Genomic DNA, 23,313 nt, shown 5'->3' on the forward strand with positions numbered 1-23,313 from the left:
AAGTGCAAAATAAAAATAATGTAGTGCAGTCAAATGTAGTCAGGTGATGCAAGAAATCTTAGATTAGGAAATAAAATTTTAAATGAAGTAGATGAATATTGTTACCTAGATAGAGGAATAACGATGGCACGACAGACTGCAGACTAGTACAAGCAAGGAAAGCCTTTCTTAAGAAAAGAAATTTGCCCATTTCGAACATTGATATGGGGATTAAAATGACTTTTTCAAGACTTTTGTCTGGAGCGTGGCATTGTATGGAAGTGAAACGTGGACAATAACTAGCTCACAAAGTAGAAACTTTTGAAATGTGATGTTACAGAAGAATACTGAAGGTACGATGGGTAGATCAAATCACAAATGACGAGATACTGAATCGATTTGGTGAGAAATATTTGGCAAAATTTTACCAAAAAGAGAGAATGATAGGACACATCTTAAGACACCCAGGACTTTAGTTAGTTTTTGATGGAAGTGTAAGCAGTAAAAACAGTAGGGGTGGACCAAGGTATGAATATGACAGATTAGAGTAGATGTAGTAGTTATGTAGAAATGGAAAGATTAGCCCAGGATACAGTGGCATGGATAGCTGCATCAAACCAGGATACGGACTGACCACCCAAAGAACAACAATTCCCGAACAAGTCAGCTAACAAGGAACGCTTCTTCAGGCCACTCAGTGACCAATAACGGAAGAACCTTCAACCACTGAAAGAGCATGATGAACCCGGTAGAGTTTGAAAACATATTTAAAGTTCTGCAATCACAGGCTTAAAACTGAAAAAAGTAAATAACTGATTGGAAGGTTGAGAAAAATGTTAAATCAGGAGGGTTGGCAGTTATGTATAAACAGAAAACTATTCTTCATGTGCAGGTTATCCAGTTTGCATTAATCTGTGCAACGAGAAGAAATCTCTTAAACATAAAAATAAATACATGTATTGAGTGCAATTTAGTTTTCCTGATTTTCAACTTTGTTTTCTCTAACTTGAGTTGTTAAAAAATGCTACTGCTATGGCAGAAATAAACTTCACACCACATGTAAATTGATCCCAATTCTCTGAAAAAAATTTAACATTTCTGCTATTCAGTCTATATGGCCTTCAGTATTTTCTAATCATGAAAACTGTTTCAACAGCAAAGCACAAAAGTGAAAGTTACAGAAAAAATATTGAGTAGTTAGCAGCTGATAGAAAACTAGTACAAACTGTCCACAATTTTAAGAAAAGAAGCAAACGGGGGATTTTGAGCAGAATAGTGATACAGATAGACCTTCAGAACTTAAAGAGTGCGAGTCTAGATATGAACAGTTGTATGTCGCACTTCTACATTGATTCAAGCAAGAAAATGGCGGAAGTTATGACTGGTGCACCGAGTGTAGAGAGAAATATTAACAAACTTCATCCAATATCTTAATTAGCTCCTAAACTAAGGTTCGTATCAGGAAGGGCATCAGTCCATAAAAATGATGCTTGTTTAAATAGGCCTAACATCTAGGTCGTCTGCCCCTAATGGTACGAAATGTTATGACAATTTAAAAGTTCAAAATTATCCACTGACCAGAATAAAAAATGTGATTGAGAGTAAATGGATGGATATGAATTTAAAATAATCAGTGGATCCGACCCAGAAACTATCATAAACAATAGTATTAATGATAGATATATTGTATAGGCTTTTGGGCTTGTGCCGTGTCAAGAAAATAAGGTGAAATTCTTAACGTTTCGCAGAAAACTGATCTGCGTCCTCAGAAGAATTCTCATAGAGCCCTGCATCCCAGAGAAACGACCAACAAATCCCACAGAAGGAAGAAGTGAAGGGAACTGCCTACTTACCTTACATTCAAAACACCACAGATCGAATTGCCAATGTCTTCCACAAACACAATATAAAACTCGTGTTTGGCACTGTAACCGTCCAGGCTTCTCCAGCCCTACTAATTTAATATAATATTTTAAGAGATATCATTTGATATCAAGTTTATCCGCCATCAGCAATTTTTCATAACAACATATTTATTCAACGTCAATCATTTGTAATCAAGGCTTTTTGGAATCATATTGTATATATGATAACATCATTTTATTATTTAAATTATTATATTATGTAGGATAAGAATTCATTATGTTGTAAATACGGTCAATATGTTGAGACATAGTTGTTTTCATTTCATCTCATGTTTGTGTATACGGAGGGTTATTCTTGAAGCTTGGGATTTTGCGTGAGTCATGGGTTTATCGTATGACCAAGGCTAGTAAACAGCGACCCGTGCGCGAGGCTTGCAAACTGATCAGTTATATCATCGCCACGCCTTCTGGACTTGTCGAGGAAGAAGAAAAGGGGAGTTGATGTTTCGATCTATCGAATCAGATACTTCGTTGTATATGAGTTTTGAGATTGAACTGTTACCAAGAGTGGGGGTGAGCCCGGATATATACTGATTCTCAACACGAGAACGGGACCTTAGGACCTTCCAACCTTACAACCTAACTACGGATACTCCATCACTACTACAACTACTACTGTGAACATCTTTGTATGACATGATCTGATTTTTGATACAGTGTGTGGTCGCTCTGCGACATGGGTACTTTTGTACAATGTGTATTCGCTTCGGTTATGTTATCGGATCTACGAGAAACGAAACAAGCTTATGGCTTGTGTGATATTCAGTAAATATTGTGGACGAAGAAGTATGTTTAGTTCAAGTCTACGGAATTTTGGTACAAATCTGTACCGTATAAATAGTATAGCTCAGTTGGACCGAGATTTCTACTAATATGGAAAAATTCATATCTCTGAATTTTCTCCTCATACGATCAACGCTGATCAGTTTTTACAAGTATAGGGCCAATGTTTAAGTTAAAGACTAGGCAAATAGGGAGTGCTAGTCCAGATAGCCCGTACCATATCAGAGAAGGAAGGAAGGATGTCCATGGAGCAAAGTCTACATCAAGAAGAAGAGAACGAGTAAACACGGAAACCAGATAACTTCAACGGAAACTGCAATTGGTGAGCTTCAATTAGATAAAGCAAGCAATAGTAAATTCAGTAAATTATAAATTCCTCCACGCTTTAAAGAAACTTTTCCGATTCATCTCATTTTTTTTGTATAATAAATTCATTTGTATTATATATTGCGTTAATTTTCTTTCTTAAGCGATACTTAAAGGTTAATTATTTAAAATCCTACCCCTGTGATTTAAGTATAAATTTCTATGCTAGTAAATATAAATTTTGGTTTACAGTTTTATTTAAAACTGTAACCATGGTGCCCAAACATTACATAGAGAAATGGGGAACCATGGAATGTTAATTGTTTCTATTTGCGTGGCAATTTGCGGGCAAGCCACAAATAGTTTATTTAATATTCATGTGTCCCAAGATAATAACTTTCATCTCCAAGTGTTTTGATGAGAGGAAAAAGTTACAGCACCGCCACTAAAATTGCTCACAGTCTGAGTAAAACCAAGGACAAATTGTCCCCACTTTTACATCCTGGGGTATACGAAATTCCATGTATGTGCAGCAAAGTACACATCGGCCAAACATGCCGGTCCATTGGTACCCGTATCAAAGAACATGAATGTAATATTCGTCTCAACCAACCTGACAAATCGGCAATAGCTGAGCACGCTCTATCGCCGAGTCATGATATGTTCCAAGATACTCAAGCTCTTACCCACACTGGACACTACAGGTCCAGGATTATATGGGAAGCTGTGGAAATGCGTAGAAATCCTAACAATTTCAACAGGGACACTGGCTATCAAGTAATACCTGGTTGCCAGCGATTAAGAATTTACGTAAGTAGTTCCCTTCCCTGCCCCTTCGCTATTGTTATTTCATCTGTTTTTTTCCAAATTCATATGTTCCTCGTCGCCTGATGTTTCCATATCTGCCAACTTTCAGAAATCAGAAATAGGAAGATTTTTTAATTTTTGGATTTCATCGCGTATATTGCGCCACGGTCTCTACGATAAAAGGACAACATAAAATGCATCCATATCTACAGTTACAAGGCGAATTGACCATTAATTTTCAAAATCTTATACTAAGAAAAAAAAATGGTTACAAGAAAATGTAACAAGCACAGAACAAAATGCATAATAGTTTTCTTTATTCGTAACATGAAAATTCAAAATTCAATTTTACAGGTATCTCTGAGCATATAGAGATAACGTGTGTTATGTTCTGTGCCCACAAAGTGAAGAGAAAATACCAGAAACTGTAACCGACACATCTCTCTGAAATACATTCAACTCGTTAAATTTATGAACTAAGAATGGACACAAATGTACTCAGATGTACTAAAATACGAGAAACTACAACATGCAAAACATTAATATGTCCCATACATTATTAACACGTGACTTCAACAGGGGGAAAAGCACATAATCGCAAAAAAATAAAAAATAAAAACACACGTGGCCTACAACACCAACGAAACTACGCATGAAAACTATGTTAACAGCGCGCAAACCCCACAATAAGAAACTCAATCTTTCGTCCCAATTTAACGGAGTCGTTAGCACATAAAACGCTTGTAGGACGATTGCCATCCCGAATTCCCACCGGTAAAACACACACGCTGCTGTAGTGACTGGGAAGTACGATACCCGAAGACGACGGACGATACACTCGCCAAATAAAGCATCAAATACGTACGCTTGAAAATGAGGTTGCATAAATTACACAAGCACACAATTTATCCTAGGGGAAGAGTATTGACCGTACTGGAGGTTATATTGCTCAAAAATAGGAAGTAAAAAAAATCGGAAAATCGGAAGACGAGTTAAAAAACAGAAACTTTCCGGGTAAAGTCGGACACCTGTCATATGTTACGCAAACACGTTATGTGAACCTCTTAGTCTGATTGTGATAGTTCGGTCAGTTTCCACTTCGAACACTAGCGTTGTGCCACGTCCTGGGGGCCATCTGGTGGTGAATGAACGTACCATTTCCACTTCTACTTCTACTATAACATTCCAAATTCAAAAGTGTCATTGTTTAACCTTTTAAGTGCTGAGTTACCACTTCACTGTTTGATACCTCAGTGCTGAGTTTTTTCAATCGTATGTAAAAAATATTGTAGAAGCATCAATTTTTAACTTATCAGTGGGAGGATTAGCTTAACATGTTTATAAATGTTGGTTGTTTATAAATCTAAATGCAAATGGAAAATCCTACACTTATGTTCAATATTATTTTGAGAGAAAACGAAATTATACTTATGTGCCCATGTGTGCAATATATTTATGCAAAGTAAAGAGCCCAAAATATTTCCTAAAATCTGTAAGCAACTAATACATGTAACTCCTTAGAAGTATATAAGTTGATATTTTAAAATACTTTCCAAACCTGGAATGTGGTGATAGTTAAATGTTTTCTACTGGTTGTTTATGATGCCGATTTGTTCAACTATCGGCACCAACTCCACTGGCACAAAAGTTTCTAAAAAATCGATGATTTTCGGGTTGTCATAAAACACTACTTGGCCCTCCGAGCCTGTCACAGTTACCTGAAACACTGGTGAAGAAAAGTAATCCATCCGCCACGAAATTAGCGATAAAATAGCTTTTCTACTCTGTGTTTTTCTTCTTTCGTTTAGAAGGAGAGACTGTTTCTCTCCCACATACAATATTTTCGGCACTCCCTCTATCACTCTCACTTTCAAAATCACTTAACAATTACTTAAAATGATTATCTCCATCACTTTCCACTGTGGTTAATAACTGAAAGATTCTGCGATCCGAAATAACATCGCTGCAAGAGCAAATAAATTATTGTTCCGCCATGTTTGTTTACATCACAGATGAACTCCACAGACGTCTACAAAAAACTCTGCAAGTTACTTCCCGTAGCTATAATCTCTGATCAGTTCTACATAATGCCCAACAATGGCAGAACATGTCACAGTTCAAATTCGCACTCGAAAGCGAACCGGGAAACTCAAAAAAATTAAAATTATCACGTACTGTCTATAGACTGGCATAGCACTGGTGGACCGGCCGCATCAGCCCGCCTATAGGCGGGGGGTAGCACTCATAGGGTTAAGAAGCCTTTCTCTTGGACAGTCGAGAATTCTTCCGAGTACGCAGAGCGCAGTTTTCTGCGAAACGTTAAGAATTTCACTTTATTTTCCTTACACGGCACAAGCCCAAAAGCCTATACAATAGCATGTCTATAAGTACAGGCCGTGAAAAAATTAATGGCAACAATAGTATTACTGACCAAGGCACTGCTAAGGCACAATCCTGAATCAAGGGTGCTCGCTGTCTAAAGGGGTCCAAAATCCAAGTCAACGGCCCCTCATAATGGTACTTATCACTAGTAAAATAGAACCGTGGTATTAGTCATGTTGCGGTACTAATCAAAAGTAGCGTAGACTGACAGTGTTCCAAACGTTATGGTACTAACAACTAGAAAAACAATGAGTAAGGAGAAAGACAAGTTATTGCATGAATCACTAATTTGATTATCTCTATGTTCTCCCCTTCACTAGCCCAATTAATCAGGAGTGAACTGTGTGTATGTACTGTATGGTGAATATATAACCGACAGGGGGTTACAAGACAACTCTTGCTGTCCAATCTCATAAGCCCACTGCATTTCAAAGACTTAACTAGATGTGCAAAGTCCCAGTGAATTACCTGCTCTGCAAAGGCATACAGTAACTTTTCACTAGGACTTAACTCTTGTTTAACTAACACTCAATAACCTAGAACACTCTGGCAAGAAATTACTAGTACCATTTGAAAGTATAGCAACTCACCTTTGGTGTTAGTGCAATGAGTTTTAATCCTCACAGGTGAGGATTTATCTGCTTTCACAGTCTTCTTTGGTGGTGAGAAATCTAGGCGAACTATAGGGGTAACTTTAGCAGTCCTCATCATCTCCGATTCCTGTACAATTTCCTTGAAGAAGAATGGTTTCTCAAAAGATAAATTCTCTTGAGTTTCTGAAAGAATGTCAGAGTTCTGTACAGTTTTGTTGACAGAAAGTGGTTTGTCAGAATTGAAGTTCCTGGGGGTTTCTGAAAGAATATCTGAATAATCAAAATTTGTTAGATCTCTCAAACCTTTTCTCTGAGGGGAAGTGAGAGTTCCAACTTTTGAAGAACTGAAGTCATTGCTACCAAAGTTAAGGCTCCTTGCAAAGTTCCTGGTGGTAAATGCCTCAACCTCTCCAGATTGTGTTGCTGAGGATCTATGCAACAACTTGTTATCTTCCACCTGAACAGCTTCCACAATGTCTGATGAACTACAAAAATCCTCAGCCACATTTGACAAGACAGATTGAGGTAGCACATGTTTCTTACAAGATAGATCTAATGGAGACAGTTTTGTTGGCTGCCAAAAAGAAACCTCACCCCACTTGTCCGCTTGAGATAAACTGCTATCATTTAATCTAAAAATGTCAGGCCGGTGTTTCTCATTTTGAAAAGAAAATTGATCACTTATAGAAGCACTGAAGTGTCTCTCAGAATGTTCAAGGTGAGACAAAGGTTGATGAAAAAGATAATTCTGAAAACTGCTCTGAGGGGGGCTAATTTCAGTCTTCTGCCTGTGAAGAGGGGAAAATCTGAAGTCAGGTTTTCTGGTCTGGGCTGAAGACAGACTGTAGCCCACAGGATCACTCGAGTGACATTCTGCAAACTGCGACAGCACATTTTCAATGTCAACATCATTAAGGAGATGAAATTCGCTTTCTGCAGGGTTCTCATTCCCCGGCTTAACAGGAGAAATATTACTTTTTCCAACCACAGGACTGATGTATCTATCCAGGTTAATACTCGCCGTGGTGCAATAATTAGTGCTATGTAAAGGTTCAAACATTCTCGAGGATATTTGAGAGTTGTGACTGACAACCTCAGGAGAAAGTTTCATTTTGTCTGGGAAGAGATCGTGAACATCCTGCAAATTGCATGGAGACTTGTTAATGGAATATGTTTCACTGCTTATATTATGGGATTTGCATTCGTCCAAACTATCACGAGAAACTTCAGAATCCCCAGTGCTAGTCTCCACAGATATTTCTGGAATATCATCCAATCCTTTTGTGATTATTTTCTGCTCACTCACAGGAATCTCTGAAGTAGGCGGAAAGACATCAAATGTTGCCCTACGCAAAGCAGCTGGAGTTTCATCTAAAAGAAGTTTGGTTTGAAGACTGTCTTGAGTTTCTGGAGGAATATCCTTATTAAAACATACGTTTACTGAAGGCTGAACAATAGGACTGAAAGTAATTTTATCAAGAGCAGCGTTTATATCTGGTGTTCCAGAATTATGTAGTCTGCTGGAAAGATTACGTCTACCAATAGTGCAGGCACCTCCAAGTTTGAACCTGGGCATAGGAGACCTGACAGGTGTCAAAAAATCTTCCTGTTCAGCTCTTCTCTCCTGTGGTATCTTCTTCTGGGAACACGAAATTACACTTTCATAGGTTTCCTTTGAATATGTTGATACTTTTACAAGTGGAGAAGGAGAGTTTTGAATTCCAGGTTGTCTTCGAGTTGAAGCATCTGGGAGATAAGGTGACAATTTTGATCGAGACAGCAGAAATGTTTGTCGCCGTCTTGCAAGTGGAGTAACAGAAGACAAAGGAGACTTCTTTTCTATCTTTAATCCAATCTTTGGAGACTGATACTTAGGTGACCTGTTCTTTCTCGACTTGGTGGGTAACGAAGGTGCCCATCTCCGTTGTGGACCTTTCTTCTGTACCTAAAAACATAAAAGGAAATATTAGGTACATGAATATATCAAAGTAGCCTCAAGCTACTCACATCTACAACTGTGGAAGAAGACAAAAGAAGACTAATAAATCCAAACACAGCTGCATACATTGGACACAATACAGCAAACATACTAAGTCTCACTAACAGTCAAAAAGGTTTAAAAATGGGTTTGCTAATTTCCCCACTATTAATCAAATAAATTACTTAGCTCATCATTCTCACTGTGCCTTGAGGAACATTTTCTCTCCTCCCCCTTCATCTTATTTCATCTGTATTTTTAGTTTGTGATCGTGCTTACAAGCTGTGTTTTAATTTTGTTCTTATTTGTACGTGTTACATTGTATAATTATTTTAAATGTCAAAAACTTAATTTTTGGTCCGTATTGAATCAATATTTACATTAAGGAGTGAGGGTAATTGTTTCCACCTATTCAATACTACAACAGTGTGAAGTCTTTAATAGATCACATACAGCAGAAATTCGATATAGCGAGTACGGCATATAACGAGAACCCTGTTATACCAACAATGTTGTGATGTCCCTTCCAATTTTGTTATATTAAACTCTGTATTATCCTTCGGTTACAGCGAGAGCCCTATCAGTGACGCATCCGTTATGAGCAATTAAGTGCAAGCGATTATTTCCGTTACCGATATTTATGCACCCCATGTTGCATTTGGCTATCTTCAGTATCATTTTCTGGCTATGTCTAATAGCGAGTTCTCTCGACATTCGAAGGCGATGTCCAAGTCTATTAGTAATAACCATCGACTGCTGTTCTGTAAGGAAAATTTGAAATGAAAGAGGATAACAAGTTTTCATAATAAATGTGTAAATAACGTGGCCGATAGCAGTTAAATCATTAAAAATAACGGCTGAAGTAAACGATCTCTTAATTTTAATGTTATATACCAGTACTGAAATGAAGAATGTGATACACTCCAAGTTACGGCGGAGTACATCACTGATTTCAGAGGATAGTTCATATTTTCTCACGTCTAGTTAAATTTCGGAAAGGCTATTCACATGTAAATTTTTAGCGAGGATAATTTGTTTGTCTACATGTGTTTCAAATATGTTTTCATGACACAGGTTAGGTGATGCCATTTGAAGAAGAAAACTCTTGAGCGATACCGTATTTCTCCGAATCCAAGAAGAAGTTTTTTCCCCTCAGAATCTCATGCGAAAAATCAAGGGTCGTCTTTCATTCGCGCCCAAACAGTAATGAGTACCACTAGTAACTCTCACGGTAACCACGCTGCTTCGTTTCACCCCCGCACACGCACGCAAACAAAATTCATTGACAATAAACAACTACCTCTTATATATCACTAGCTGCGAGAACCGGTTGTACAGTGCCTGTGTGTAACGTCACTGGATCTCGGGTAATAGTGAAGATAGACATTCTGTTGGTCACTACCAAAAAGTTTCTCAAATCTGCAAAATGGCATCAAAACATGCAAGCTTTCGAATTCTTACAAAGGCCACGGCTACTCAGTGCCAGAGTTATAACGCGTCTACTGTACCCGACTTAATTTTATAACCTATGATTAATTTTATTAAGTTCTATAGACTGCAAGAATATTATCGTGATGGAAAGTCGTAAAGATACGTTGAACAGGTATTGCTGGCAAAATTTCAATGAGTTCTCATCAATAGTATGTCAATTTTAAGTTAATGGTTATTAAACACTCTGAAATTTAGAATAATTGTGCAGCCGCAAAAAATGCCGCAGAACAAAAGCCAATTTTCGGTGTCAGCGTGAACACAAAGATAGCTAAAAAAGATGTGTACTGTACAAAAAAACTATTTAGTGGTCCGCAACAAGGACACTTTAAAGAAGTCAAAGATGAAATTGTGAGGTATGAACACGAAAAACGCAAGGGCGGAATGGCCACACCGTGGCGCAAAAACTCATTCGTTGACCTTAAACGTCCGCTATTAGGCCTATACATCGCTAGCCCAATACAGCAAGCGAGACGTGCGGGTAGCGGTAGCCGGTTATATCTGACTGAGTAAAAGTACCGTACCATAACACTTTTATAGACAGCAATAATAATTTCCCGACGGATCGCCGTATCATAAAGACACACGGAATAGGTATTGCCAGCAAATTTTCACTGGGTTTTCTTCAGTATTATGATGCCAATTTTAAGTTAATGGTCATGAAACCCGCGGAAATAAGTGTGCAGCCGCAAAAAATGCGGCATAACAAAAGCCAAATTTCGGCATCTAAAAATAGTCTGAAAACGTGTTCTGTACAACAAAAGCATTCATATGATTTTACAAAGCACTTTTTGAGCCCGATTTAAATTTTCTGAAGGAAAAAGTGGGGATCGTCTTTGATTCGGAGAAATACGGTACTGTAATTTTTTCAGAATGAAATTAAACACACACTTCCACATAGTATCGGATTTTGAAAAATAAACAAGTAAACCGCAGTGTGGATATCATCAGTGGAAACGCAAGTTTTGAACAAACTTATTGCCGTTTCATACCGATTTTAATGTGTATGGGGGTTTTCCGACTTTTATACAAAAATCGGATATAACCACAATCCGCTATAGCAATTAAATTTACTGCTGTTGTGAATTCTCGCTATAACGGACTTCTACTGTATTAGATCTCACCATTGGGACCAGTTTCGCCAACTATGTTTGCCATCATCAGCCTAAGAAGAATTGTTACAAGGCGTTATACCAATCTATATTAACATAATTTTATAAATATATGTTCATGTTTGTGGGTTACTGTAGTCACGTCCTAGTTCGTGAACCATGGGCAATGGCTGAGTGGCCCAGTAAGTGGTCCTGAGAGTCGGGATACCAGTTGCTATGGAATGGGAGTGGGCATCTCGGACATATTCTGAGTCATGGCCTTCCTTGTGCTCAGGCGGCTAGGACTATACAATCCACCGGTGGAAATAGAATTGAAGGATATGAAATGGTGATTGGTAAATGTGGGGAAGATATGGAAGCTAATGGGAATGGGAAGCATTTGCTGGACTTCTGTGCTAGTGTGGGTTTAGCTGTTACGAATACATTCTTCAAGCATAAGGCTATTCACCGCTACACATGGGAGGCTAGGGGTACCAGATCCATAATAGACTATATCTTAACAGACTTCAAATTCAGGAAATCTGTTAGGAATGTACGAGTTTTCCGGGGATTTTTCGATGATACAGACCACTATCTGATCTGTAGTGAACTAAGTATCTCTAGGCCTAAGATAGAGAAAGTGAAATCTGTCTGCAAACGAATAAGGGTAGAAAATCTCCAGGACGAGGAAATTAGACGGAAGAAAATGGATATGATTAGTGAGAAGTTTTGAACAGTAGACATTAAGCAGGTTCAGGATATAGAAAGTGAATGGGCGGCATACAGGGATGCTGTAGTAGAAACAGCCAGGGAATGCCTTGGAACAACTGTGCGCAAAGATGGGAAAAGGCGAACATCTTGGTGGAATGATGGAGTGAGAGCAGCTTGTAAACGTAAAAAGAAGGCTTATAAGAAATGGCTCCAAACAAGGGCCGAGGCAGATAGGGAGTTGTAAGTAGATGAAAGAAACAGAGCGAAACAAATAATTGTTGAATCCAAAAAGAAGTCATGGGAAGATTTTGGTAACAACCTGGAAAGGCTAGGTCAAGCAGCAGGGAAACCTATCTGGACAGTAATAAAGAATCTTAGGAAGGGAGGGAAAATGGAAATGAACAGTGTTTTGAGTAATACAGGTGAACTTATAATAGATCCCAGGGAATCACTGGAGAGGTGGAGGGAATATTTTGAACATCATCTCAATGTAAAAGGAAATCATCCTGGTGGTGTTGTGAACAGCGAAGCTCAAGGGGAGGAGGAAAATGATGTTGGAGAAATTATGCTTGAGGAAGTGGAAAGGATGGTAAATAAACTATTGTCATAAGGCAGCAGGAATAGATGAAATTAGACCTGAAATGGTGACGTATAGTGGGAAGGCAGGGATGAAATGGCTTCATAGAGTAGTAAAATTAGCGTGGAGTGTTGGTAAGGTACCTTCAGATTGGGCAAAAGCAGTAATTGCCCCCATCTATAAGCAAGGGAACAGGAAGGATTGCAACAACTATCGAGGTATCTCACTGATTAGTATACCAGGCAAAGTATTCACTGGCATCTTGGAAGGGAGGGTGCGATCAGTCGTTGAAAGGAAGTTGGATGAAAACCAGTGTGGTTTCAGACCACAGAGAGGCTGTCAGGATCAGATTTTCAGTATGCGCCAGGTAATTGAAAAATGCTACGAGATGAATAGGCCGTTGTGTTTATGTTTCGTAGATCTAGAGAAAGCATATGACAGGGTGTATGTATAGTCATCAGCCCGAAGGCTGGTTGGATCCTCAACAGCTCCGCCATCAGCTGTCATAGATGGCCTAGGCATCACTGAAGAGGCGTACTAGGGAAATGAGGAGTGAGGTAGTTTCCCGTTGCTTTCCTCGCTGAACCAGAAGTTGCTATTACATATCAGTCTGCCAAGCCCACTGAAATGCATGCACCAACCGACCCTATGAGCAATATCTTCACACCATTCATAGCAGGGACTGGCTGCAGAAGAAATGGCATTACTAGCATCACTCATACCTCAGTCACTTTCATTTTGTCAAAGCTAAGGATAAAGCTGAGACAGATCAATGAAAGTAACAAAATTGCTCTAGCCTATACCAGAAGACAGTGCACTGAAAACACTAGGTCCAGCCAGCAAAGGTACCGAGGGAAAAGATGTTCGCCATACTGGGTGACTATGGAATTTAAGGCAGATTATTAAAAGCAATCAAAGGCATTTATGTTGACCTCAGTGAGAATTGATGGCAGAATGAGTTCTTGGTTCAGGGTACTTACAAGGGTTAGACAAGGCTGTAATCCTTCACCTTTGCTGTTTGTAGTTTACATGGATCATTTACTGAAAGGTATAAAATGGCAGGGAGGGATTCAATTAGGTGGAAATGTAGTAAGCAGTCTGGCCTATGCTGACGACTTGGTCTTAATGGCAGATTGTGCCGAAAGCCTACAGTCTAATATCGTGGAACTTTAAAATAGGTGCAATGAGTATGGTATGAAAATTACCCTCTCGAAGACTAAATTGATGTCAGGTAAGAAATTCAACAGAATTGAATGTCAGATTGGTGATATATAACGTGCTCCGAATTTTTCTACTGTTTTATGGATTCTACGTTTACTACGCTCCATATGCCGCTACTAACCTACCTGTGCTCTCTTCGCCCGTCCAGCTTCAACTGCTCGTGCTGCTTACCCTCCCTCTTTCCTTCCCCTACCGCTTCGCTGCGCATTGGGTACTGTATGCTCTCGTCCTTTCTGGACGCTTCTACTTGAATATAAATTGGCCTGCTCTGGGCTTGAGCTGCGAGTTGGGATGAATACGACGATTTGTGTGGAGGGAGGACTTGGTTTTATTTTGCTACCAGCTGGACTGTGTGCAATGTTTCTTTTAAAAAGTGCTTTTGTGTACCATTGAAAAGCTACGACTGCTGGACGGGTGAGCGAAAACTTTAATTTATTTCATTTCCATGTTGTTCTTTGAACTTTCTTTTAATGCTGCACTTCCTTAATTTTCAAATTGCCGTTACTGGCTACCAATGACAGTTCATGTTGATAATTAGCTAACTGCAGCTATTGATAGCGGTACTTTACTTTGGAATTACATTACCATCTCACTCCGAAGTTGGACTTTGTGATACGTCTAGTGATTGCTGCGATATGAACCATTGAAATTCAACTGTTTTCCCGAGCAAACACATGAATAGAATCAATTGAACTATCACCTAGCTTCTGTTTGCTATTTTGGAATTTCATCGATACTGGCTGGTCCTATTTTCCAAATCCCTGTTGGCAGCCATTGGTACCGTTTTCTTTCACGTCCCTCCCCTTTCCCTACCTTCCTATTCCGCATCCCTTCCCCCCCTTTTTTCTTCTTCTACATGTATTATTGTACAGTGGCCCATATGTCTTTCAAATTTTAGTGTTTTTTCATGTTCATACGTAAATTTCTGTTTTCCTTGTGTAGGACACTCCTCATGTAAAAGAGGTTGTATTATTATTGAAGGTTTCGAGTCTAGTTGTTCTCTTTGAAAAACAGATTTGAAAATTAACATGGTTGTCCCATCTGCCTTTTCTCTTTTGGAAGTCAGAACTATCTGACCTTTGGATGATTGTTGTTTTCTTTGGCTTGTAAATGTTTCTTCTGGGTGTTTTTTGCTAATATATTGTTATTATAAAAAAAACTATTGCTTCTTTCCCCTTTTTTTGTTGTCGTACGCCTTTCCTTGCCCTCACGAAATTTGTACCTACCTCGGTTCCTCTGAATATATGGACTCAGTGAAAAAGCTTCCATTTATGCGCTCTGCTGTAAACCTTTTACCTTGAAAATTGAAAACTACCTGTGAACTTGTGCACGGACGGACATATATATATATTTTTTTTTTTGAGTGTTGTTACATCCCTTTTGCTACGCCATCACGTGCGTTGATTGGTACTGCGTCAGTTGGATTAGTATCCTGGTTTATGCCTTGTGTTTTTCTTGGTGAATTGTCTTACCATTCCCATTCTGGTGTATGGCGAGGTCATATTCTGAGCATACATACTGTATCTAAAATACAACACGACACCTACCCATACCAACCACCACGTCACACATCACGCACACTCCAATCTTACACTACAGATACTAAGCTAGAACAGGTCGATAATTTCAAGTATTTAGGTTGTGTGTTCTCCCAGGATGGTAATATAGTAAGCGAGATTGAATCAAGGTGCCGTAAAGCTAATGCAGTGAGCTCGCAGCTGCGATTGACTATTCTGTAAGAAGGAAGTCAGCTCCAAGACGAAACTATCTTTACATCGGTCTGTTTTCAGACCAACTTTGCTTTACGGTAGCGAAAGCTGGGTGGACTCAGGATATCATGAATAAGTTAGAAGGAACAGACATGAAAGTAGCAAGAATGATTGCTGGTACAAACAGGTGGGAACAATGGCAGGAGGGTATTCAGAATGAGGAAATAAAGGCTAATTTAGGAATGAACTCGATGGATGAAGCTGTACGCATAAACCAGCTTCGGTGGTGGGGTCATGTGAGGCGAATGGAGGAGGTTAGGTTACCTAGGAGAATAATGGACTCTGCTATGGAGAGTAAGAGAAGTAGAGGTAGACCAAGACGACGATGGTTAGACTCGGTTTCTAACGATTTAAAGATAAGAGGTATAGAACTGAATGAGGCCACAACACTAGTTGCAAATCGAGGATTGTGGCGACGTTTAGTAAATTCACAGAGGCTTGCAGACTGAACGCTGAAAGGCATAACAGTCTATAATGATAATGTATATATATGTATGTAATACGTATGTGCAAATGGGACCATACTCTTAAATTATTTTGTGTATTAGGTGTACACTATAAAACTTTTGTACCGAGCAAGATAGCTGCAGTCGCTTAAGTGCGGCCAGTATCCAGTAATCGGAAGATAGTGGGTTCGAGCACCACTGTCGGCAGCCCTGAAGATGGTTTTCTGTGGTTTCCCATTTTATACCAGGCAAATGCTGGGGCTGTACCTTAATTAAGGCCACGGCTGCTTCCTTCGAACTCTTAGCCGTTTCCTATCCCATCGTCGCCATAAGACCTATCTGCAGGGGTCGAAAAATACCGGGCTCCCAGTCGCCACAGCGCCTGAAAATTTTTACCTGGCAGCTGAATATTCAAATTTGGTTTTGAAAATTTACTTTTTGAAATCCGGAGTTCCCTTACATGTACTTTCCCATTGCCTTACAAAGCAACAAGTCGTGTGGTGTTTCACGTTTTTTTTCTGTAACTCATATATTCTAATATGTGCAATAAACATTTTCTGTGCTTTTGGCAAAGTCTTGAATTCTGTAATTGCTCTTCGTACCTTGGAACTGGACGTTTCAGTTCTGCACAGTCAAGCCTAGCGGTCATGGAAGATATCGTTGTAACCCGTCAAACAAGTATCCTTTCATGTGGACGTATCGTAACACATCGAGTTCTATTACAGATGATCAGCTATCGGTAGCCGAGTACGAAGATCAGACCAGAGTTGTGGAGAAATGCAGAGACATACTATGTTAAATAATTCCTCAAACACTACATTACCGCCATCCTTCCCTGACTAGCCATTCCTCAACTACTGCCGCCAAAGCAGTGCTGATAAATTCCCGTGGAATTCATTCTTTGTATTTAGAACATACGGAATGACGTGTTTATCAATTCTTGTATTTTCACGGAACAATATTTATACTTTTAATTTCATTACAGCATTTTGGTATTTAACAGTTTGCACTTTATAAATACTGTTGTTTTTATTCCTGTGCGTTTATGGAAAATTGGCAACGTAGCATCAGACATCGAAGCCCGCGAACTCGGATGCCATTCTTTTTTTGCTACTTGCTTTACGTCACACCGACACAGATAGGTCTTATGGCGACGATGGGACAGGGAAGGGCTAGGAGTGGGGAGGAAGCGGCCGTGGCCTTAATTAAGGTACAGCCCTAGCATTTGCCTGGTGTGAAAATGGGAAACGGGAAACCAGGAAGCCATTTAACGCTGGTGTATTTTATGTTTCTGGATTATACTTGAGAAAAGCGGCAAAACGAAACGAACAAAACCGCACAAATTGACTGAAGCGAGTAACAAACAGTGTACTCTTTCAGATTTTTTTCTTAAGTAGGGCCCGTAAATGTAACACAAAGTGATACAGAAGGGAGTGAATGTGAGAAAACACTTGATTGAAGTGCCGACTTTAGAGTTGAGGACGACAATGACCAGCATGAAATTTATGGTATTTAAGACAATGATAGGTCAAACATCAAATACGTCGAAATTTCAATTTTCAGGCAAACGGAAATTTCAGCACTTTCAGCGAAGTGCATAAAGAAAATAAATGCTAATATGTCACAGCATATGAATGCATTGCTCATGGCATTTTATCATACCGGGAAAAAAAAAAATAATAATAAATAAAGACCCTACACTGATTTTGAATGTTGGTTTGCATTGTTGTAACCGTTCAGGCTTCTCCAGCCCTACTAATTTAATATAATATTTTACGCGGTATCATTTGATATCATGTTTATCCGCCATCGGCAATTATTCGTAATAACATATTTATTCTATGTCAAGCATTGTAAATAAGGTTTCTGCAATCATATTGTATATATCATAACATCATTTATTATTTATTATTATATTATGAAAGAGAGGAATTTATTATGTATTGGATTTGGTTAATATGTTGAAATATAGTTGTCATATCATCTCATATTTGTGTATATGGAAATGTTATTCTTGAGCATGGAAATTTGCATGACTCACTGGATTTAACTCATGTGCCAAGGCTAGAAAACAGCGACACGCGCGCGAGGCTTGCAAGCTGGTCAGCTATATCATCGACACGCCTACTAGACTTGTCAAGAAAGAGAAGGGGAGGGGAGTTGATAATTCGATCTACGAATCAGATACTTCGTTGTATGAGTTTTGAGAATGAACTGTTACCAAGAGTGGGGGTGAGCCCGGATATATAGAGATTCTCACCACGAGAACGGGACCTAACAACCTAACTGCAACTTCTGCGGTGATCCTAACTAACTTCTACTGTGAACGAAGTTATTGATCTTTGTACAGTGTGTTGTCGCTTCGATACAGTACTTAGCTGCGGTTATGTTATTGGATCTGCGCGAGACGAAACAAGCTTACGGCTTGTGTTATATTCAGTAATCTTCTGGACGAAGAACTATGTTTAGTTCAAGTCCACGGAATTGGGTACAAGTCTGTACCGTATAAATTGTATAGCTCAGTTGGATTGAGATTTCTACTAATATGGAAAAATTCATATCTCTGAATTTTCTCCTCATATGATCAACGCTGATCTGCTTTTACAAGTATAGGGCCAATGTCTAATTTAAAGACTAGGCAATTAGGGAGTGCTAGTCCAGATAGCCCGTACCATATCAGAGAAGGAAGGATGTCCATGGAGCAAATTCTACATCGAGAAGAAGAGAACGAGTAACCACGGAAACCAGAGGACATCAACGGAAGCTGCAATTGGTGAGCTTCAATTAGATAAAGCAAGCAATTAGTAAATTCAGTAAAGTAAATTCTAAATTCCTCCACGCTTTAAGGAACTTTTCCAATTCATCTCATTTTTTTGTATAATAAATTCATTTGTATTTTATATTGCGTTAATTTTCTTTCTTAAGCAATATTTAATGGTTAATTATTTAAAATCCTACCCCTGTGATTTAAGTATAAGTCTCTATGCTAGTAAATATAAATTTTGGTTTACAGTTTTGTTTAAAACTGTAACCCTGGCGCACAAACATCACATAGAGAAATGGGAAACCATGGAATGTTAATTGTTTCTATTTGCGTGGCAATTTGCGGGCAAGCCACATAGTTTATTTGATATTCATGTGTCCCAAGGTAGTAACTTTCATCTCCCCAAGTGTCTTGATGAGGAGAGCGAACAGTTACATTGTTAAGCAAGTTGAATGTTACTGGTGGGAAATCAAACAGGCACATGTAGTGTAATTTTAAAAGATGCTGACCTTGAAGATGATTGGTGATTATTTGGGTTAGTATCTCTTAAAATATACATTTCCATTCTTATATGAACTGAGAGTATACTACTTAAGGCTACATTTCAAAAATAATACGTAACTTGATCCTAGTCTAACCTGTGGTGTTTATAATGTATAATTCCAAAAAATGTGCCGGCTCCTGATAAAAAGGGGCTGGCTACTGAATTTTTTCTATTTTCTTCTACCCCTGCCTATCTGTGTCGATGAGACGTAAAGCAAAATAGCAACAAAAAAAAAGCACTTTTGTATTGAAATTACTAGCATACTTCTTATGCGATATTACAATTTGTTAATCCTGTACAATCTTTTTGGACACAAATAGTTAAAACATTGTCAATTCCTTGTTGTTGCAAAATGCTGATTAATCATCTAGTTTGGTTAAAATCAATCTGTTAAAAAAATTACAGCTGCTTAGACATTAACCCAATCCCATCATTTGACGACCCTAGCTCGTCATAGTTATTCGTGGCATATGAATCAAATGACGAGCTCTGCTCGCGGCGACGCACAGCTGTACATCAATCCATGTAGTTCAGTCACTAACCCACAATTGCCACTTGTGTGCATTCTGAGCTGAAGTTTACACATGTGGCTTCAGTTTTTTCCCTTTCAACAGGTTCTCACACACTTCCGGAACAAGAAATAAGAGAATCTTTTTTCATAATATTTTGCTCTTGTCAATTGCCATCATGGCGTCAAGCAGATGTGCTGGTGTTGATGAAGGAATACGGAAGCTAATAGTGTTGTAGAGAGTGATATTGAAGGCAGTGATGTTTGTGACGACGACGAGACCCTGAAGTCTCTAGTTCGAGTACTAGCGATGCGTATAATAGTTCTGACGACACGGAAAGTGATGCAAATAACGACTGTGCCGAGTCTTTCGTACCTCGTACCTCGGCACAGACTAACTTGACTGACTGGAACTGGACAAAAAGTGACAAACCTGTTGTACATAAGTTTAGTGAAATACAGTGGGGTTAGTGAAAACTTATTGAAAAAGTTTGATACGCAGCCACTATCTGAATTCAGTTTTTTGTGAATACATGAACCCTTTGTTTGACAAAATATCTGTCGAGACAAATTCATATGCAGCAAAACAGTTGAGCAATCCTGACAGAGAAAAGTTGAAAGACGATGACAAATGTTTTGAGACTACACCCGACGAAATTAGGGCATATTTTGCGTTAGTTATACTAATGTCACAAGTGCGAAAGTCAAGAATACAGTTATACTGGAGTAAAAACAGGTGTATAAACACTCCTACTCATTTTTTTGCTTGGGGCTTTACGTCGCACCGACACAGATAGGTCTTATGGCGACTATGGGATAAGAAAGACCTAGGAGTTGGAAGGAAGCGGCCGTGGCCTTAATTAAGGTACAGCCCCAGCATTTGCCTTGTGTGAAAATGGGAAACCATGGAGACCCATCTTCAGGGCTGCCGATAGTGGGATTCGAACCTACTATATCCCGGATGCAAGCTCACAGCCGTGCGCCTCTACACGCACAGCCAACTCGCCCAGTACTCTTATTTTTCATGAAACCATGAGCAGGGGAAGATTTATTATAATTTCACGATGTTTACATTTTGTTAACGATGAACAAGTCGACAGTAGTGACAAACTAAGAAAGATTAGGCCTATAATACAACATTTCTGCTCCAAATTTTCAGAATTTTATTTACCTTCATAAGACATTGCTCTAGATGAAAGTCTAATGAAATTCAGAGGCCGCCTTTCATATGCCCAGTGTAATAGGTCTAAACATTCTAGGTTTGGAATAAAAATTTACAAAATTCGTGAATGAAGTTCTGGCTACTGTCTGTCTCTCAAAATTTATGTAGGTGATGATGTAACAGATCCAAGTGAGCCAGCAAGTACAAACGTTGCGCTCAACATGTGTGAACCCTTGTTAGGTCGAGGACATACATTGTTTTTAGATAACTGGTATTCTTCCCCAGATTTATTCAAAACGCTACACGACAAGCAGATGAATGTAATTGGAACTGTTAGACAGAACCGAAAAGACATGCCTCACGATATCAGTAAGACGAAACTAAAACGTGGAGAGTATGAGACGTGGGCTGCCAACAGTATGTGTATGAAGTGGAAAGATAACAAGGATGTTTGCTTTCTCACCACTAAACACAAATCAGCTGACATGACAGGGACAGGCAAACTCAGACAAAAGAGAGGACAAACCCCTAGGGAAGAAGTGATAAAGCCCAAGTGTGGCCTTGAATACCAGAAGGGGATGGGTGGTGTTGACCTTCAGGATCAGGTTACAGCACTGTTTCCCGTCATGCGACGCACAGTGAAAGTGTATAGGAAAATATTATTTTACCTCCTAGATATGTGTATTTTCAATTCTTTCACTGTGTATCACAAGATCGCTGCTAACAGAAAGACGAGCTACACGGACTTCAGGACTAGCATTGCACAGCAGTTACTAGAGACTGTTCAGTTGCTGGAGTACTCAGTTCGAGGTCGACATTCAGCGAGCACCACTCACCAGATTACAAGCTAAATCATGGGCCCACTTTCCCATGCGTATTCCCCCTACAGAGAAGAAATCAAAAGCGACAAGAAGGTGTGTTGTGTGCTACAGCCGGGGTAAAAGAAGTGAAAGTTGCTGGCAGTGCAAAAAGTGTGGCGTAGCTCTTCATTTAGAAGAATATTTTGAGGTGTACCACACCCAGCAGACGTACTAAAATAGCGGCATTGGTAAGTTTATTACTTCGTTATCATGCATGCAAATTTTCAGAAAGGAATATTTACTGGTTGGTTTTGTATGATTTTCTAAATAATAGTGTGATGACAGTCGTAGAGCGGTATTTAAATGTGATTTCTTGGTGCACTCCTATGGTATTTAAATGTGAGGCGAATGGGTTACGGGCATTCAATTTTTCTTGGCCAATTATACATTTTAGTTATTAACATACATTAAAATAAATTCGGCTGATGTCATTTTGAAACAAACACTTTTGTGTCTGGTATGGAGGTCCATTGCAGTACAGGTCTTTGGTAAAAACACAGTTCCTCATAAAATAAATGTTAGTGAACTATAAAGAGCGTCACTCTGCCTTGGTAAAATGTGAAGTTAACTGACAATCCTTTGTGATGATATAGATGTTGATTCCCATAGGGAATCTGAAATATTTGTCCTGAATGAGCAAATTTATAATACCAATATAAATGGTCCGTTATTGGACATTATAAATTTTCCAGCTAGCTCATTCTTGGTTGCCAGCGTTTCGCCCTCGTGTGCTAGGGTGGGCTCATCAGTTGGTACCTAGCACACCTACCAATACGCTGGCCAGTGCACACCGTGGAGGCCACTGCGTAGGCTAACTGGAGCCACCGGCAGTGCCAATGCACTAAGAGACTTTGTCTCATCACTAAAAATTTTTTATGCCTGCTTAGCCATCAGATGATATAGATGTTGATTCCCATAGGGAATAGTGAATATTTCAGATTCCCTATGGGAATCAACATCTATATCATCTGATGGCTAAGCAGGCATAAAAAATTTTTAGTGATGAGACAAAGTCTCTTAGTGCATTGGCACTGCCGGTGGCTCCAGTTAGCCTACGCAGTGGCCTCCACGGTGTGCACTGGCCAGCGTATTGGTAGGTGTGCTAGGTACCAACTGATGAGCCCACCCTAGCACACGAGGGCGAAACGCTGGCAACCAAGAATGAGCTAGCTGGAAAATTTATAATGTCCAATAACGGAATCCTTTGTGAATACGATAGCTTTTAATAATAATTGTTTTTTAGTCTATATATTGATTGTAGTATCCTTAATTATGGATTGACTTGATAATAGTAGACTGGTGGACCAGATTTCTTTAAAAACATTATGTTCAAAGGATTTTGAGATTCTAGAAATATCTCCAACCAAGACGGACCTAAAAGAAGGAATATATTACGTATTAGCATAAAAAAACTGAGAT

At 39.1% G+C, this 23,313-nt stretch overlaps 1 protein-coding gene across 1 annotated transcript in view; it reads right to left on the bottom strand.

Moving 5' to 3' along the window:
• The window catches only part of LOC136875848 (abnormal spindle-like microcephaly-associated protein homolog), a 277,845-nt gene that overhangs the window by 183,497 nt on the left and 71,035 nt on the right, over nucleotides 1-23,313 (bottom strand). The window contains exon 4 of the mRNA XM_068228216.1: nucleotides 6,773-8,720. Within this exon, the coding sequence (XP_068084317.1) occupies nucleotides 6,773-8,720 (1,948 nt within the window). The remainder of the gene's footprint in view (nucleotides 1-6,772; nucleotides 8,721-23,313) is intronic.

This window comes from Anabrus simplex, chromosome 6 (assembly GCF_040414725.1).
Source record: "Anabrus simplex isolate iqAnaSimp1 chromosome 6, ASM4041472v1, whole genome shotgun sequence".
Classification (NCBI taxonomy): Eukaryota; Metazoa; Arthropoda; class Insecta; order Orthoptera; family Tettigoniidae; genus Anabrus; species Anabrus simplex.